Consider the following 20,299-nt stretch of genomic DNA (forward strand, 5'->3'; position numbering starts at 1 on the left):
GCATACTCAAAGATTGCTTGGACAATTTTTTAGGAGTACACTAGCATATGCAGTGGGCCTCAAAAAGCATTTCAACACTTTTGTCACACATAAAATTAGATGAAAATATATCAAACTGACACTCCACACAAATGATGCTAAAGATTTACTAAAGCTGAACTAACTTCACACTTCTATTTTCTTAATGAATTTGTTAATGAATAACTAATTGGTGGTGGTGTTCATACAGGTGTCAGAGTTACCACAGTTGTTCACCACAATAACTATGAATATTTGATGTTGAACACTATATCTATTGTTTTATAATTTGATTTTTAACTCAAATTAACTTCTCCGCTTGTTTGTGTTTTATTACTTTAATGCCATTCGGTTTTATATTTATTCACACGACATTCATATTGATTTTGTTGATTTTATGGGGTCTTTCACCAAATTTAGCTTCTATTCCAAAACATTAGCCCATTGTTAGGCTCTGAGTTAAAACTAATTGTCCACATGTAACTATCTTAGACCAGTAAAAGCTGTGCATGTAAACCTCACTCCCCTGATCTCAAGAGGTGGTCTAGCGACTGATGATAGAGACTGCGGTCTTTAGCCTCCTTGTTAGAGTGCCCGACTCCCATGCCGGTGGACCTGGGTTTGAGTCCCGCTTTGAGTTGGCGGTTCGAACAAGAGGGGTTACATTGGTGCGGTGACCCGTATGGGAGTGAAATTTACGGGGGTGAGTGTAACTATCATAGGCCAGTAAAAGCTGTGCATGCAAATCTCACTCCCCTGAACTCAAGCGGTGGTCTAGAGACTGCGGTCTTTAGCCTCCTTGTTAGAACGCCTGACTCCCATGCCGGTGGACCCGGGTTCAAGTCCCGCTTAGAGTGGGCAGTTCAAACAGGAGGGGTTACACAGACAATTACAAATGTTCTGTGTGTTCTGTTTTGCAGCTCGCATTAATTTAATGTTGTAAATTTCATTGACTGCTAAAAATGACAGGAAATGCTGAATAAATGCAAATATTACAAGTGCACATTGTAATAGTTGAAGCATTTCCAAAAACTAAACTGCTATCAGGTATAATTTATATGATGAGGTGTGTGACCACTGACCAGTTTCTGCCAGGACACAAATGTGTCATTTGTCAGCAAAATAAAGATATATCGGGCCTTTCCATGACAACAGACCTTTCAATCTCAGGGTCACACATAAGTTACAAACCAAAGTGTCATCTATCACAACAGATGAAATGGCATCCTGGGAAATCAAGAGTTCAGCTCAGTTCATGTGCGCTCTGGACAGTGTTCTCTGAAGGATTGAGCTCTCCTCTGAATTAATCATGCTTCAAGTGAATTCACTCATTCTCAGAGGACTGCAGCGATGAGACGCAAACCGTTTTCTCTCATTTGACCAGAGGGAGAAAGTTACTCTCTTGCATTTTAATCATAGTCTTACAAAGTGCTTTCCATCCTGAGGATAAAATGCTTTCAGACATTCAAAGCACTATGCTCCACATGTTCAGAGAGACTCAAATAGCTTTGCCTCGAAAAGGCGCAACAATTTAAGCGTACTGCTGTCTGATACACCCACATCCACTGCCAGACAGAGGGGGGCTGGCAATGAAAACGTAATGAGGATATATGATTAAAAGAGAGAATTATTGCAGATCCAAGGACTCTTTCAAGCCCTTGGCCATGGTAACACTCTCGGCTTTGTTTCTATGAATACTGTGATGAATGCTACCTACAAAGGCCTTCATAAGAACTGCTTTGTAGTCAGTATTTTCAGTGCCCACACAGTGTTTTCATTCTCACTGGAGACTGAAGGAATAATTCACCCAGAAATGAAAATTCTGTCATCACTTTTGCACCACCATGTCATTGCGAATATATGACTTTCTTTCATCCATGGAACACAAAAGGAGAAATGCTAAAGAAAGGTCTGGCTGTACATATGAAAATGAAAGGGCAGACCTGGGAAGTCAAAAGTAGTCGATATGACTTGTGCACCATATTCCAAGCTTTCGTGAGACATTTTGATGTTCTGATATCATTGATGTCAAAGTTGATATCTAAAAGTAACATAGGCCTATTTGAGTGGATGTGGTTGAGTGGAGTGCATCAGAGAATTTGCAAATAAAATATTCATTCTTTGGACAAAAAAAAAACAAACAAAAAAAAAATCATTGGAATTCCACAATGATACAATTATTGCAATGGCATTATAATAGAATCCCTTATTTTCAAACCAAAAATAAACTACAGTATACAGAGTATGTACACTACCATTCTTAATCTTGGAATGATTAAGATTTTTTAATGTTTCTGATATAAGTCTCTTATCCTCACCAAGGCTGCACTTATCTGATCAAAAACACAGTAAAATAGTAATACTGTAAAATACTATTACAATTTAAAATAACCATTTTCTATTTATGTAATTTATTCCTGTGATGCAAAGCTGAATTTTCAGCATCATTACTCCAGTCTTCAGTGTCACATGATCCTTCAGAAATCATTCTAATATGCTCAATTATTAATAATGGTTCTTATTATTATCAATGCTGAAAATAATTTTTGCTGCTTAATATTAGTTTTTGCTGTGACACATTTTTTCAGAAGACTTAGAAGATGAACAGAAAGTTCAATAAAACAGCATATATTTGAAATAGAAATCTTTTTAACATTATAAATGTATTTAGTGTCACTAAAGACATTTACAAGCTGATGCTGTATAAAAGTATTAATTTCTTTTTTTAAATTGTACATACTCCAAACTTTTGAATGGTAGTGTATCATGGTTACACAAAAAAATGAAGCGCCACAACTGTTTTCAACACAAGAAATGTTTCTTGAGCAGCAAATCAGCATATTAGAATGATTTCTGAAGTATCATGTGACACTGAAGACTGGAGTAATGATACTGAAAATTCAGCTTTGCATCATAGTAATGATTTACTTTAAATGGTAATAATAATAATAATAATAATAATAATATTATATGTGCACACACACACACACACACACACACACCAAACAGCTGATTTTCGATTTATAATGTAATGTTTATATTTTAAAGCTTTTTTTTTTTTTGGTAGACATAATATATTCCATACCCTAAATTTTGCTCATTTCTTAAGAGGAGAACATTAGGCAGGATTTACAACAATAAAATACAGCAATCCTTTTATCTGATTAATTGAAGAAATAATCAACAGGTTAACTCATAATCAAAACAATTGTTACAGTAGTAGCAGCCCTATCCTGTACAGTCATCAAAGTACAATTCATCTTTTGATTTTTTGGGTGAACTATCCCATTATCTGCAAGAACAGTGAGCTTATAAATAGGAACATGGTGGCTTCTTTTCAACAGTACCTCTGTGAAGCTGAAAATGTAATTGCCCCTCACTTCTCTAAATATGCACATCTTATTCCTACCTACACAAGCTTGAGGTGAAAGAACTAGCGAAATCCTATTCAAGTGCAGAGGAGAGTGGGATGTAATGCTCTCCTGATGGATGGGTTCACGGAAAGTGTTTTGTTTTACATGTCTGTATTATAGTGGAGGAATACATTTGTGACATTTGGTGATAAGCAGGTTGATTGCGGTACCCTCAGGATAAATAGGTGAACTTTAAATGCTCTTTCGGTTGGTAAAACCCACTCATTCTCCACAAGAGAGGTTAAATTGAGGCCACAGACGCTCAGAGATGCCCACACAATCCCAGCGTGACGGTAAGCCGCTCCTTCTTCCTGCCAGAGGGGATGCTGTGTGCCAATTTAACAGTTTGACCCACCATGAATTAAAGATTGTCTGCCTCTTTCGTAACCCCAAACTGCCACCACTAAGGTTGGCAACCCAATGGCAAATCTAGGTCTAGACACTCATATATTCAAGTGCTATTGAAAGAAAGCATGTTGTTAACTCAGTCCTTACTTGTGACAGCAGTTTGTTGTTATTGTCCTCTAGAATCCGGACCTTGGTTTCCAGCTGGCGAATGTAGTTTGAGGATGCATCTGTAAGACAAAATAAAAAAAAGGGGAGGATAAATTAAAATCCTAATTTAAAAAAAAAAAAAAAAACACTACAGTATTAGTGTAACTAGTGTTTTTTCTGTTGTGAAAAAATCATTTATGTGAATCATTTTTTGCTGTGAACTTACTGTAAAGGAACATTTCATTGGTTTGACCTCCTGAACACACTCTACAAGAATCTGCTGACCAAAAATTGTTCATTTCTTGAGTTCGGTGTGTCAATCGCACCAAACTCAAGAAATCGAAAGAAATGGTCGCTAAACGAATCAATGAAAAAAATCTTATCAAGCCTTTTTGGGTACTGTAATCAAAAGATTCACTGAATCAAAGTCACAAACACTAATTAGCACATCAGGTGAAGCATTTTGAAGTCACTTCTGCCCAAAAATCACATACCTTTGATAGTTTTCAAACTGCTTAAACACTAACTAGAAAGGTGAACTTTTAGTTTAATTAAAGACTTGAGAATACACCCTTTGATCTATTTTGGGGGTTTGTTTTGAATTGATTCAGCCTACTTAATTTCTCATGCATATGTGTTTTTAATTTAATCCCACAGTGCTTTAAGCCTAAAATTAGCCTCCCTTCTGGCAATACAGCTGAGATTATTTTCTCTGTACACTGTGTCAAAGAATTCAAATGACCAAAAGCATTATGACACTGGAAGCAAGCAATAAATGAGTAATACCAATCTTTCAATTTCTGGGCTGGCATCATAGGTTTATAATATTTTTTTATAATTTTATACACTTTTTTAAATATTTTTTATAAAGTTTATAATATTATACACTTCATCACAGACCTTGTAACATGCAAGACTTTATAAAAGTTACTAAAAAACAACAACAAAAAAATAATAATGCAATGTAAAACTGAATTATAAGATCGCAGGTTTACATTAAGTGAATGATAAATACAAAGTTCTGTCATGAAACTCTTGGCGGCACAGGCTGATATGTCCCTAACTCAATCTGCTTGCAATCACATCATTCTCTGTAAGGCCCTGCTGATTGGATCCTGCTGTATCAGTAGTCAGTGAGCTCGTTGCTCAACCTTCAAATACTTGGCCAGTATTTCCTGTAGCAGTGCAGCATGCTTTTAGAAACCCTCCACCTTCCCCAGCTCCACCTGTATAGATCTACAATGGGTAATTCATGTATTCTATTTTGTACAGCAGAAGCATGTCTTACATGCTCACAGCAGCATGTTGTATATGGACTGGCAGTACCAAGTCCTGCAGCAGCAATTACAGCAGCAGTTAATGTCCTAATGCCTATAAATTATGTCATATGTCAAGCCATTGTTTACATATGGTATGAAGATGTGTTTTGGTCAATCAGATCACAAATGGATGATGCTAAATACTAGGGATGTCAATTTACACAAATTCCCATGATCGATCGTCGTTTAAATTAACAATCAATTGAATGATTAATCGTTAGCCTAAATACTGCAATATGCGTCTACTGCAGTGGCATATAGTCAGCAGTATGACAGGGTGTGCAAATGCTGCTCAAAAAAGCATGTTCCTCACCAAATGAATGAGGAGGGCTTTAACCCCCATGCAGTGTTCGGGTCATTTTGACCCAAAGAACATTTTCTTTATCCTTAAAATACTAGTTAATGTTATCGCATTGGACTGAAACTTTGTGACTTTGTTCACACAGGGTATAACTACTTTCTTCTTCTTCTTCTTTTTTTTTTTTTTTTTGATAATTTTCGTAATTTTCAAAAAATTGTTTATAAATCTCTCATTATGCTACCTTATCACCAAATATTGGATTCAATCTTTTTGTCAGCTTGTTTTCTTTCATTTAGGACTGGTTTTGTATTTCTTTTTGCATATGATTAATCGTAGGCCTCATTTATCTGAGAGAAAGCACCTCAGGTTTTGAATGAAAAAAAGTGTTTTTTTTGTGGATAGTTTTGTCAATTTTACAGAAAATATTTTTAAAAAATTGCATTATCACACTAGTGTGCTTTAATGTTTAAGCAGGAAATGTGTTTTGAAATGTTTTTATTTTGTTTTTTATTTATTACAAAAAAGCATAAAATCACACTTGTGGTGTTCCCGGTCAAAAATGACTGGCCTACAAAAATAGCTTATAAATCACTTGTTATGCTATTTTATCAGCAAATATTGGATTCAGTCTTTTTGTCAACTTGTTTTCTTTAAATTAGGTTTTGTATTTATTTTTTAAACTGACTGATCATTGGCCTCATTGATCTGAGCTTATATTGGTCAAAAATGACCGCCCATTGAAAATGAATGGGGGAGACGAAAATCAGAGAAACAATTAGTGTTCAGGAGCATGTTCATCATGTTTAGATTAATTTTATCCTCAAATCAGTGAGGCTCAGATCAATGAGGCCTATAAAAGACAAAAAGATTGAATCCAATATTTGGTGATAAGGTAGCATAACGAAAGATTTATAAGCAATTTTTTGCAGTCATTTTTGACCAGGAACACCATGAGTGTGATAGGGTTTTCAACACAGCACAAGGGTTAATCTAAATAAATGGCTAGTAGGATTGTAAAATGAGTTGATGTGATTGATCATTTATTAAATTACTTATTTGAATATCAAATATAACGACTAATACAAAGTGGCATCTTATATGAGATTAATCAGATATATATACGAAATAAACATAATATAGCATCTTGAAGCTGCAGCTCATTTGCATTTAAATGGTGCATTTTTGCTCACCCCCCAAAAAGTGACAATTTTAACATGCTATAAAAAATGATCTGTGGGGTATTTTGAGCTAAAACTTCACACACACACACTGGGGACATCAGAGACTTATTTTACATCTTGTAAGAAGGGGATTAAGAGTTCCCCTTTAATATTTTTATTTATATGACCTCATATAAAACACAGTGATAAACATCAATATTTACCTAAATATATTTTAAAAACATTTAAGTGAAAAACACAGCGACTTCGGGAAACATTTTTGAGTTATGAAGCAAACAAATCGTTAAATTATAGTTTTGAATAGATTCATTGAAAATGACCATTTGAACTAATTCATGGAAACAACTAGGCGCATTGCCCCACCCCTCAGATGAGGGGGCCCACTAACTAAATGAAACTAGACTTTACACTCCGATAACATATTTCCTGTTTGTAAAATATATTACTCTGCAATTTAACATTTGGTCTTATTGACCAACTGGTCAAAGACCTTACTTTAAGACCTTCTTGAGTTTACCAATTACTATGGTGAGCAGGAATAAACCACATACTTTCATTAACTTTTTAAAAACTTTTTAAGGCATGCAGTTTGTTTCATTTGGCTATCCAAGAAGTAAAATACTTGTGCTGACTGGGAAATTGTCACAGCCAAAAGTTACTTATTCAGGAAGAAAAGACAAAAAGTGTTTATGTGCACTGAAATACAATTTTTAATAATTTAATTCATGCACTTATGTTCAGTTTTTGTGAAAATGTCAAAAATAAGTGCCACACAATAATATTGGTCATGTTTGCTCTGTAATAAAACAGTCGTTTTATATGCTTAAATAAGACATGACTGTGTTAGCAGGGTGGAGAAGATGGGTGGGCATTAGTTATTAGCCTAGAAGCTAAACCCACAGCCATGTCTGAGTGAAAACCTCAGCAGTGGAGAGTGAGGCAGTGCTGGGCGGCTGCAAATCCCTAGTGACACTCTAATCTAAATTCATCTGGCTGACTGAACTATGGGCATGGGCCAAGCCGATTAAGAATCAACTCTGATCCACGAAACCCCTGTCCTAGTGAAAAGATCCACCCACAACCAAAAACCATTCCAACCAGAACCAGTTATCAGAAATATGACTCCACTACCCAAAAGCAGTTCTAAACATTCTGTTTTTATCATTAAAGGGGGCTAAACACTCTTGTCAGCATACACAGCCTCAAATATTGTCATCACAGCTGTTGGTGTGAGGACATCATAACTGAACTTTTGCTATAAAACTCAAAGGACAACGAATATTAAAATAACTCTCAATGTTATGTCTTCTCAAATTCTACTGGACCTGATTCAAGGTAACATCCAGTGCTTGTATTATTCAGTATTCCATATTCAAAACTATTATACTCACAGTGCAGTTTTGTACATTATATTATATAATGCAATCTATAATAGGGCTGCAACAACTAATTGCTATAATCTATAAAAATCACATGTGTGACCAAGTTGTCGTGTCAGGTGTTAAGTCAGACTTTAAGTGATGTTTAATGCGACTCAAGGGTGTTCCTCTGTGGCCACTATTTTTCCACTTTATTTTTCTTTACAATAACATGACATCTCTCTCCATGCTACAGCACACAAAAGAATTGATCAAAACTGATAATGAAGATAATTTTCATTATTTTCATAAATGTTTGAATTTAAAACCATTTTAAATAGTATATATGCCAGTGCATAACTTAAATTTTACTGTTATATCCACCTTATTTTTAACATAAGAGGAGCACGGAAATTTGTAGTTTGAATGTGCAACGCTTTAAGTGTCATTTGCTTCCAGTTATGTACAAAAACAGACCACCATGCTTGATATTGCAAACTGGTATTTGTGATCATATTATTTTAATGGTAACTAATGTCAACTAATGAACCTTATTGTAAAGTGATACCATTTTAATTTACATCCCGAATTCTGGAAATGTTGAGACGTTTTTTAAATTTAAATAAAATTAAAACTAAGGGCCTGTTTACACCTGGTCACTTCATGCGTTTTCTCTGATCGGATAGCTATCTGATTTATAAAAATGATTGCATTTACACTTGGCAACATAAATGTGTCTCCGCAAAACGGATATAAATCCGATCTTCAATTCCTGCGCTATATGCAGATTTCATGGAGTTAACGTCACCAAAAAACCCCAAATATGAGCTGCATTTTATTGATCATCAGCTAATTTAAAAATCAAAGACCGCAATAGGAGAGTGCGCTGTCAGGGTTCTGTCACTTCAGTCTTGCTTATTTCTTGGTTTTGTGACAGAGCTCTGACACTTCCGTTCTTGTCGTGTTTTTGTGTGAGCGTACGGTCTCGAGGGTTCTCGGGGCTGTGCGCTCTCTTGTCTGCGTGCCTTGTTTTCATGTTGGGAGCGTGGCGTTCGGATCCCGGCACTCGTGTCTAGTTTGGTGTCGGTTTCGTGTCGGGATTCGGAGACTCACGCTCCCAGTCCTGTCTTTGTTGTGAGCGCACGGTCGAGTGTTCTTTCACTTGCCGTGCGTTCTTGTCTCCTGTTTTGTCTCTTGTATTGTCATGTTGTGTAGCACGCGGTTATTTCCACCTGCCACGTGCTTTCATGTTGTTTTTGTCTTGTGTTGTGTAGCATGCAGTCTGTGTTTCACGGGCTGCGTGCTCTCATGTTGTCTTGTTTTGTGTGAACACGTGGCTTATGAGTTTTCATAGTCACGTGTTCATGTCTCGTCTTGTGTAAACACATGGCTTGTGATTTGTCTTCATTGGCCATGTGCTTGTGTCTTTGTTTTGTTTGGTGTGAGCACATGGCTTGTCATGTGTGTCTTTGTGCCATGTGCTCTCATGTCTATTGTCTTGACCCCGCCCACCTTGTTACCTCATTATTGGTTGATTTGCCCCACCTGTCCTCCCTCGTTACCTGCCTTGTTTGCTCTCCTATTTATTCTCCTTGTGTTTGCAGTCCTGTGCTGGTTCATTGTCGTTTATTCCCTCATGTTTTTCCTCAAAGTCAAGTCAGTCAAGTCCAAGTCAAGTGTTTTGTCTGTTTTCCCCCTCTGGGTAGTTTTTGTTGTTTTGTTTCATTTTATTATTAATAAAAGCCCTCTTCCCTGCATATTGAGTCCTCACTCCTCTTTCAAAACCTGACATGCGCGGCAGCAAGATAATTTAGTGTCATTACTTTTAATGAAGATGATTGTGTTTTGAGCGCCTGCGACTTACTTTCATTTTAATTTGCGGCAGTTTGCATGTTGTCTTGCTGAATAGATACTCAGCTACTCTAATGCAGCGATGCAGTAGCGCTGTCATATCTGACTATAACATGTTATTTAGCCTATAACACGCTCTCAAACATTTATTTTTTAGTATTTTTGGGAGGAGTTAAATTTACATATGTGGTTTGGTTTCAACAACCAGATGCATTTAGACCTGTTCAGTTTTGACTGGAATGCGTCCCAGACCACCTCCTAAAGTGGTTTGAGCGATCAGATTTAAATCTGTCTCGAATGCGTTATATGCGAATAGCTATCCGATCAGAGAAAATGCATGAAGTGAAAAAAGCCCTAAAAGACTTTCTAATCACACGAGCCAATATTTTATCCACAATAGAACATAGATAACATAACAAAATGTTTAAACTAAGAAATTTTACAATTGTATGCACAAAATGAGATTTTGATGCCTGCCACAGGTCTCAAAATAGTTGGGACGAGGGTTTGTTCACCATGGTGTAGAATCTCCTCTTCTTTTCAAAACAGTTTGAAGACATCTGGGTATCAAGATTATGAGTTTCTGGAGTTTTGGTGTTGAAATTTGGTCCCATTCTTGCCTGATATAGGTTTCCAGCTGCTGAAGAGTTTGTGGTCGTCTTTGACGTATTTTTCGTTTAATGATGCGGCAAATGTTCCCTATAGGTGAAAGATCTGGACTGCAGGCAGGCCAATTCAGCACCCGGACTCTTCTACAATGAAGCCACAAGAAATAGACGTCATCAGGAGGGGAGCATATGTTGCTCTAAATCCTTTATATACCTTTCAGCCTTCATAGTGCCTTCCAAAACAAGCAAGCTGCCAATACCGTATGCACTTATTCACCCCCATACCATCAGAGATGCTGGCTCTTGAACTGAATGCTGATAACATGCTGGAACGTCTCCTTCCTCTTTAGCCCGGAGGACACAGTGTCCATGATTTCCAGCAAAAATATCAAATTTGGACTCGTCTGACCATAGAACACTTTTCCATTTTGAAACCATTTTAATAACATTTTAAATGAGCCTTGGCCCACAGGACACGATGGTGCTTCTGGACCATGCTCACATATGACTTCCTTTTTGCATGATAGAGCTTTAGTTGGCATCTGTAGATGGCACGGCGGATTGTGTTTACCGACAGTGGTTTCTGGAAGTATTCCTGGGCCCATTTAGTAATGTCATTGACACAATCATGCCGATGAGTGATGCACTGTGGTCTGAGGGCCCAAAGACCACGGGCATCAAATAAAGGTCTTCGGCCTTGCCCTTACGCACAGACATTTCTCCAGTTTCTCTGAATCTTTTGATGATGAGATTTGCAAAGCCTTTGCAATTTGACGTTGAGGAACATTGTTTTAAAGTATTCCACAACCTTTTTACACACCCTTTCACAGATTGGAGAACCTCTGCCCATCTTTAATTCTGAGAGACTCACTCTGCCTCTCTAAGACATCCCTTTTATAGCAAATCATACAGACCTGATATCAATTAACTTAATTAGTTGCTAGATGTTCTCCCAGCTGAATCTTTTCAAAATTTATTGCTTTTTCAGCCATTTATTGCCCCCGTGCCAACTTTTTTGAGACCTGTAGCAGGCATCAAATTTGAAATGAGCTCATTTAGTGGATAAGTATAAGTATAAAATTTCTCCCTTTAAACATTTGTTATGTTATCTGTGTTATGATGTGAATAAAATATTGCTCATGTGATATGAAAGTCTTTTAGTTTTAATTTTATTCGAATTTAAAAAACGTCCCAACATTTACGGAATTCGGGTTGTACTATCATAATTACACACTGGTTTGTAGAGCAAAATATTTACTGCACTGTTATTATTTTAGTTATTTACCTATGGAGGCAAATGAACTGGAAGTCTCGCACATTCACATCAAATAGTTTACCTCTATGTTGCAAATTAAGGTGGATACTTATCTGTAAATGTAACAAATTCAAAGTTATGGGAGTATTTTTCATATTTATATTTCATATATACAATCTGTCATAAATTCAACAATTCTGACTAAAATTATTCTGCTGCTTCCAAATCTTCACAATAGTTGTTTTTTTTTAAAGTCATTTTTGTGTTTGTACTGTTTTGGTGTTAATTGTTGCAATTTATATGGTAAAAAATTGCACACAATGTAGGCCTTATATTGTAGTTTGGTTTACAAACTCAGGGACTCCAGATATTCAACTACAAATGTAATAAGGGCTAACACTGCACATCATAGTCAAATAAATCTAACATGCTGATCAGCAATTTGTCCATGTTAGCTCAGTGAACTGACTGGATGTGTTTATATGTGGCGGCACGACGTGGATGAGCATGTGGGGGTGGGGTAGCAAGTCTGTCCCTCTCGCTTTGTCGCTTCCAATCGCATCAGCAATGCCATGACCCACTTCCATTGCCGCCACTGCAGTACAAGGCTCACGGGGGAATCTTCAGGATAGGCCGCATGGGCAGCAAATGTTAAGCTGTCTTCATGACATCACAAGCAGTCCCTTCCAACTGCAGTCACACCCGAATCCCACAAATGTAGCAGGGTTTGTTCAGAGAGAACTGCGATTAATTCCGACTTCTTGGAAACATTCTTATGAGTTTACAAGAACGCTTCAGTTTCCTTTGAACATCTGTTGCAACACACTGTGGGCGCTGCCTACTGCGTGCGAGCATGTGTTTTAAATACAAATCAAAAAGTGTGTGTTTTTGAATGACTCTGTGAGTCTTGAAGGAGAGAGACAGAAAGAGAAATCTATAAGGAAAAAACTCCAAGTGAAAGCTTCACATGGGTGTGTGCAAGAGGTTGCTGGATCAATTGCTGCAAGATGTGGCAGTCCAAGCAGAAACAACAGTCTCTAAAATAATTCATTCCATACTGTCTGACCTCATTCTGTTAGAAAACTACAGCACAGCAGACAATGAAACTTGAATTAAAGAGAGGGAAAAAAAAGCTATAGACCAAAACATAAACTTAAATTCACTCTGAGTTTAGAATTCAAACTTGGCTAAGAAGAAAGTGGGAACAAATCTTGTTTATAAGCCAGCACAAGCTTTCTTGTCTCACTGCAGGATAGGGGAAATAAGAACAGAGGATAAGAGAAAACAAATAATGTTGTTTGGATAGTGAGTTCATGTTCAGGTTCTAGACTGGGATCCATTAGACTTATTAAAGGTGTTTGCTAAGGCATGCTTTACTGTTAGTATTGCTCTGTTGGGGATTTGAAAAAAACGAGTTTAAACTGGAACATTTGCGATACTTCAAATTGTGTGACCTGTTGAGGAGAGGTGTGCTATCTCTTTTCACATTTCACAATTTTCACCTAACTGTTGATAAAATGGAGGAAAAATCTCATAAGGGCCAGAAACCTCAAACAAACATTAAAGAACTTTTGTGGTGACGACATTAGACTGTGGTGTTGCCTCATGTCGCCTGCATCTGGGCCTAAAAGCTGCACTTGAATGCAATGCAAAGCCAATGGTCTACACGCTACAGCCAACGGCCAAATGGCATGTATGGTCCTCTGTCTGCTTGAGAGGGAATAACTCTCCATACCAGCAGGTGGCAGTACTCTGTATTTGTTATTTGAAAACAACAACAACAACAACAACAACAACAACAACAAAAAACAAAAACAAAACAAAACAAAAAAAAAAAACCCAGAAGAGCTAGGTCTACAGAATACAATGTAAATTATGTAGCGACAAAGTATTGGCTACAAAGTTTCACTGGTGGAGAGTGGTAATGAGGAGAGCTAGTCACATAAATGTGAGAAACAGCTGGACTACCATCAAAGTGATACAATGAAAGTCTTTCGGGTCTAAATGATGACATGGTTTTATTTTTGGGTGAACTATCCATTTGAACCAAAGTAAAGTGACTGAATAACAAATTACAATGATACAGTACACCTTCAATCATTACCTCAGCTAGTAGGAGTGTTGTCTTTAGTTTAATTATTGACTGCAACAGTGACCTTGATCCTCACTTCAGCACACAGCTACAAATGAAGCCATTTGCTCGGAGCTGAGTCGCCTCCTCAGGGAGACAAATGTGCTGTTTATTTACTCTGTTAGGAAACTAGGGAGTGTTTTTAAAATTTATGATGTCTTGTATTTAGGTGAATTCTGTAAAATTTTGGACGTTGAAAAACTTTTTTCTTGTCCAAGTCTAATATTCAGAGGCAACTATCTAAGTCATTTGTAGGTTGATTTTCAAATCAATTCATCATTTATTTGTAAAGTGCTTTATACAAAACATTTTGTTTCAAAGCACATCGCAGAAATTAACAGGAAATTAACTGTTGCAAAATTCATTAATTGAGAAATTACTTACATTTCTGCTGTAAAACGGCTCTACAGAAGAATATTTTTGAGTGTTTATTGTCTTTTAAAAAACTGTTAATTGTTCAGACCAGCATCTGTTTGTAAGGCCAATGATGACAGATGGGTGGAGTATGAAAAGTCGTTATTTTAGTCATTCCATTTAATGCCAGAAATGATGCAGAAATAATACACTTACCACTTCACCTTTAAGATATGTGAGGCCAAGTCTTCAAACTCTTACACTAATTTGATTTATAAGCTTGAGTTCCCAGACCTTTTAAATTATACAGCGCTTTCATAACCCCTTGTTCTCATTTCCATGTGTTGAATGAACTGCCTGTTATTCGGAGAGCCAAAGCTGGAGAAGGTACGATTGGTAAAGTTTTGATCTGTCCTAGGAGCAATACGAAGTCAACTGTGAAAAACATGGTGCAACCAGGAAGAAACTACCAACATCAGGCAAGCCCACCAAACTGCAGCTGGACAAGAAAGGCAACTGTTAGACAAGTGAGCTTTTTTTTCCCAATTGAAAAGCAACAATGCTTCCTAACTCTGTTCCTGAAGGCCCCCAAACAGTATGGATTTAAGATGTCTCCACATCAAAATTATCCAATGCAGTTCACTGGAGCCTCAACTAATGAGCTGATGAGTTAAAGGGATAGTTCACCCAAAAATGAAAATTTGATGTTTATCTGCTTACCCCCAGTGCATCCAAGATGTAGGTGACTTTTTTTTTCTTCAGTCGAACGCAAATTATGATTTTTAACTGCAACCGCTGCCGTCTGTCAGTCAAATAATAGCAGTAGATGGGAACTTCAACTATAACAGTAAATAAAACTTGCTTAGACAAATCAAAATTAAAACCTGCGGCTCGTGACGACACATTAATGCCCTAAGACACGAAACGATTGGTTTGTGCGAGAAACCGAACATTATTTATATAATTTTTACCTCTAATACACCACTATGTAAACGCGTTGTGATGACGGAAGTGATGTCTCGCCGATATACTTCAATGAGCGCGAGACATCACTTCCGTTGTCAGAGCGCGATCAGACATCACTAGCCGGAAGCTGAACGAAGTTGGACATGGTGTATCAGAGGTAAAAAAATTATATAAATACTGTTCGGTTTCTCGCACAAACCAATCGTTTCGTGTCTTAGGACATCAATGTGCCGTCACGAGCCGCAGAGTTTAATTTGGATTTGTCTGTGGAAGTTTTTTCGACTCTTATTGTTCAAGTTCCCAATCACTGCTATTATTTGACTGACAGACAGCAGCGGTTGCAGTTAAAAATCATAATTTGCGTTCGACTGAAGAAAAAAAGTCATCTACATCTTGGATGCCCTGGGGGTAAGCAGATAAACATCAAATTTTCATTTTTGGGTGAACTATCCCTTTAAGGCCTTTGCACACTGAGTCCGAAATTTTCGCATGCGTTTTTTCGTATTCGTAATCCTAAAAATTTGTCACGCACATAGACCTTGCACATTGAGTCCGATATGTATGCATCTCATCAAGGAGCTGTGTGATTATCACAAGCCTTTCAGAGTTTACTTCAGGATGTCATTGGCTCAGTTTGATGCTTTGCTAGCGATACTGGCACAATCTGTCTTTATATTCTGTCTCTTTGTATTCCGCACTTTGTTTGTCATACAGTACTACTGCTTTGTGCTGTAGACGACGTGGATCAACTTGTCAGATGGCATTCGGTGGCTCTGAATTGTCAAAACGTCTCTCAAAATGCGTGCCACAGATGCGAAAAACGCAGAAAATCGAACCTGATCCGAATATTTTTTGACGGACGAAAGTTTCGAAGGCAGTGTGCAAACGTGATTGACATAACGTGAGGTCGAATTTATTTTTTAACGTGCGAAAATTTTACATGCAAATTTCGGACTGAGTGTGCAAAGGCCTTTACTGTATAGCAGGTATGTTTGATTTTGTTTACTGTTGTGGAGCACATTCCAGATACTTTCAATATGCTTCTCCAGACAACATCCTTTTAATGCTTTTTATTAAATTTTTTCATTTATCATGAGATGTTTCTCAACTTCAACAATCTTCAACAAAATTGTTTTCCAACAACATAGTTGTTAGAAACATAAAAAAAGACCCTTATCACATAATCCCGCAGGCCTACTAGCTCCATGACCATGTAAGTGCTGGTCACATGAGACCATAGCAGGATCAACAAAATTTCCTTGGGGGACAGAAGACATCATATCATCAGATGGCCTTCATAGGCACAGCTGAGCACATCACAGCTATGTCCAATAAATATTTTATTTACTACCAGATGCCAAGATCAACAAGGGCAAACAAAGAGATTCCTCTCCATTCAGTTTACATGAAACAAGTGTATGACTATGACATCAGTAGCCGAACAGATTTCATACATTAGTAAAAGCTCCCTTAGATACCCACAGGATTTAGTGAGACAGTGGTGGGTGGACCTCAATCCCTAGGGGTGTCCTGGGGCATATGCAATGAAAAGAGCGACCGACTGCAGCATAAACAATGAAAGCTCTGCTGGACTCAAGATCGGTGTGTATCGAGTGTGTATCTGCTTGAGTCCATTGGTTTCTTCTCCATCAACTTTGGAGGTGCAGACAACAATTCCAATGATTCCATGCTTATTCACAACGTCATCAAGCTATGCCTTTATTTTGAATAAGTGACCTCTATTGGTGAAAATTAAATATCGTACCTTTAATTAAATCATAGTCTTATGCGATTTGGTAAAGGCACAAAGCAATATCGCACTTTTGATTTTAGTTTTTTTGACAGATACTTTGCCAAAAGAAAGGCACAAAATAACATTAGAGAACTTTTATATGATTATGAGAACTTTTAAAATATTTTCAGTTCATTATTAAACTGTGGAGGCACAGATTAGACTATGGTGGGCTGCCACAGTCTACATAATTAATGGAAAACACTGCATACAACCCTAACTGATATGGTTTCACATAGTCAATCAGTCATTTGGTTTAATTCCTTTTTTGATGACAGTGGTGACCATGATCATTTTGGCATTTTGTTTTTGAGTAAAAATGCTTGTATAGTGCAGTTTTCCAATTTAACAACATTTTTATTACAAACTTTATCATCATCATCATAATCAGTTTAATCTGACATTTAATTGAAAATTTCACATGAAATTCAGAATGTGTTGTAATTGATAATCTCAAAATAGCCAAACAACTCTTGATAAATTAACCAGGATGAATTATCGGTCTGTCACTAGTTCTAACACAACACATAAGGTGTTGACCAACCAGACATCGTCTTTCGTTGAACATAGTAATTATGTAAACTATGCATTCAAAAAAATTACCTGCTTATCCACTACGTTCACGTGTAAATTGCATGTAAACTTGCCTTCCACTTTTAATTCTCTTAAGAACAGACAAACAAACACAGGGCAGACTGGAGTATTTAAGCTGTTTGTTTGCTGGTGGGTGCCAGAAGAGCGCCTGTGGTACAATTCTAGCGGATTCCACAGTTTTAACAAATGCTGACACCACAAGCCTCAGAATTTCAATGCATCCTCTAAAGCTGGGTAAAGGGTGTGATCTCACCACTGGCAAGTGGAACCCTTATGTAACCCAAGACGCCAATGTGTTTATCTAGGAAGACATGAGCTTCAATTATCTGTGTTTCTGGGCAAGTACAAATTTCTTCTCCTCCATCATGGACCACTAACATTGCAGAGGTCGCTCGAGAAAAAACTAAGTATTTTACAATGTGGATTTGATGTAGCAAGTCAAAAAGACCCACAGACTCCATATGAACTGTGAACCATGACCAAGACTTGAGTTCAGGGAGACAGTGGTTATAAGATATTTACTGGAAGTTGTGTGATTTTATTTGGTAGTACACAACTTTTGTTTCGGAATTCATTCAAGTTTCTAACTGATTATTTGGTTGCATGTAAACGTAACCACTGTGGGTTTAAATCTGTGATACTAGCTGAGTTTACATGGACCATAATAATCTGTTGTAATCGGACTAGTTGCGCAGTCGGAATAAAAAAAGTCACATTTCTCCTTTTCTCTGCCTAAACAGACATCTATAATCTCAGGGAAATGAGAAACAGGAGACAAAAAATGAGACAAAATGACTGAATTGACTTCTCAACGGCTCCCAGGAATTTGACTTAAAGGTGTAAGAATAACATGTGTGAGCATGTCCAAATATGTCCCTTAAATTCTTGTTTTTAAATACATTTCAGAACATTTTGGTGTCTACTGTAGATTTATATAAGTTATAAGTGCTGATTTTCTCTGCAACAATCTCAATATATGATGCTTGCAGTGGACAGCTTCACAAAAAATTTAACAAGGCAACTGGGGAATATTCAAGTTCTACTGCTGTTCTCAGACCACTTGGCTGTGAAGTGAGAGAAAGTATATATATAAAAAAAACCTTCCACAAATTGAAAAGTGGATAATTCACATTCTGTAGAGGAACACTACTACTGAGTAGAACTTGCCACTCTTTCTGAATGCATTTAATTGAGACAATCTGAATTGTTTTTTGTTTGTTTGTTTGTTTGTTTGTAGAAGACTAGCAGCTCATTAGAAGATTATAAAGCAGGAAGGTGTACAATATACAAGTGTGTACAAGTCACACTTCTAGATAACTAATTATCACAGCAAACATATGATGTAAGACTTTTTCAGAACAATCTTAATGTCTGAGCCACTTCTGCAAAGACTTTCAACTCTGGTGTCAAAATGACTTTTAGTTGATATATGAATTCAGTTCCCTTCAAGTTCACACAGGTGTTCTAGTAAAGTAACAACAGGTGTTGTTCATCACATTAAATATGGACATGTTCCACTGAGAACCGATGTTCAACCAGAACGTGTTACAATAATTTAATTATTAAAAATTACACACTACCATTTAAATGTTTAGCATTTGTAATCTTTATAACAAAAAAAAAAAAAAAATGCTAAGCATATCACAAAAATTGTTAAAAACCACACATTGTTTTATGTTGAATGCGGAAATTACGAAAACTCTACATACAAGAAATTACCAGTCTATCCATTACATTTATGTTTTAATCATGTGTAGACTAGCCTTCCACTGAAAATAAACAACAGGTCCATTTTCTGCAAGTGTTGATTCTTGCCTATAACAATTCAGTTTAATTTAGAGGACCTATCTGAATTGTACACAATCACTATCCGCAATCTTCTCAAAGAGCTAGAAGTCATAAACTCTTGTCAACAATGTTGGATTGAAGTCTATACTCCAAAACAATCATAAGTCTATGACCTTAGCTTGGACATTTTTAATGGCGCCTATGTTTATTTTTATGGTCAGGTTTCCTTGTTATTATCTTCCCACATATTATGCAACTGACCCTGGAAAAACATTACTTCAACATGTTAATAAACCACAGCCACGTCTTTCCATGAAGGCCATCGGAACATAAAAGTGCATGTAGTATGACTTCTGTTTCTGCAGTCTCCATCCCTCTGGGGACTTGTGAGATACTGGAGGTGTGAATTTTAAAAGCATGCCTTATCCCTACAGCAGATCCAGGACCTACAGTTTCTGGCAGGTCCTGCAAAAAGGTCATATTATGTTGCATTCCAACACATCCTGCCGTCTTGGTACCAACCCCTGAGCCGACATCCTTTTTAATCTTTGACCACCAAGCGTTCACTGGTCCCACTGGGCAGCTATGAGACACACTGGTGGAGCCAGAGATGAAACCGCAATGCGGAGACCTCAGGCAAGCTCTGACTTCATCTGATGGAAACGGCTTCAGTGCAGTTTTTGCAGAGCCCTGACTGACACATCTGTGGTGAAGAAAAAACTAAGCTCAACCAGTGGTGATATCTTCCACCAAATTCATGAGTTTCCCAATTAGTGTGGGTTATGTAACACCCTCATTCCATGTATTTAGAACAGCAGGGACAGTGTCCCTGGTGTAAGGACATTTTCTATGAACAGACAAATCTGTTGTGTGAT

At 37.2% G+C, this 20,299-nt stretch overlaps 1 protein-coding gene across 3 annotated transcripts in view; it reads right to left on the minus strand.

Annotated features, from left to right (window-relative positions):
• Nucleotides 1-20,299, minus strand: part of ccdc85cb (coiled-coil domain containing 85C, b) — a 57,441-nt gene that overhangs the window by 20,072 nt on the left and 17,070 nt on the right. For 2 of the 3 annotated variants that reach the window (XM_067384643.1, XM_067384642.1), the window contains exon 2: nt 3,927-4,006. In XM_067384643.1, coding sequence (XP_067240744.1) covers nt 3,927-4,006 — 80 coding nt within the window. Of the gene's footprint in view, nt 1-3,926; nt 4,007-4,152; nt 4,204-20,299 lie in introns of all 3 variants that reach the window. The other variant, XM_067384641.1, reaches the window with a different exon arrangement.

This window comes from Chanodichthys erythropterus, chromosome 4 (genome assembly GCF_024489055.1).
Source record: "Chanodichthys erythropterus isolate Z2021 chromosome 4, ASM2448905v1, whole genome shotgun sequence".
NCBI classification, from domain to species: domain Eukaryota; kingdom Metazoa; phylum Chordata; class Actinopteri; order Cypriniformes; family Xenocyprididae; genus Chanodichthys; species Chanodichthys erythropterus.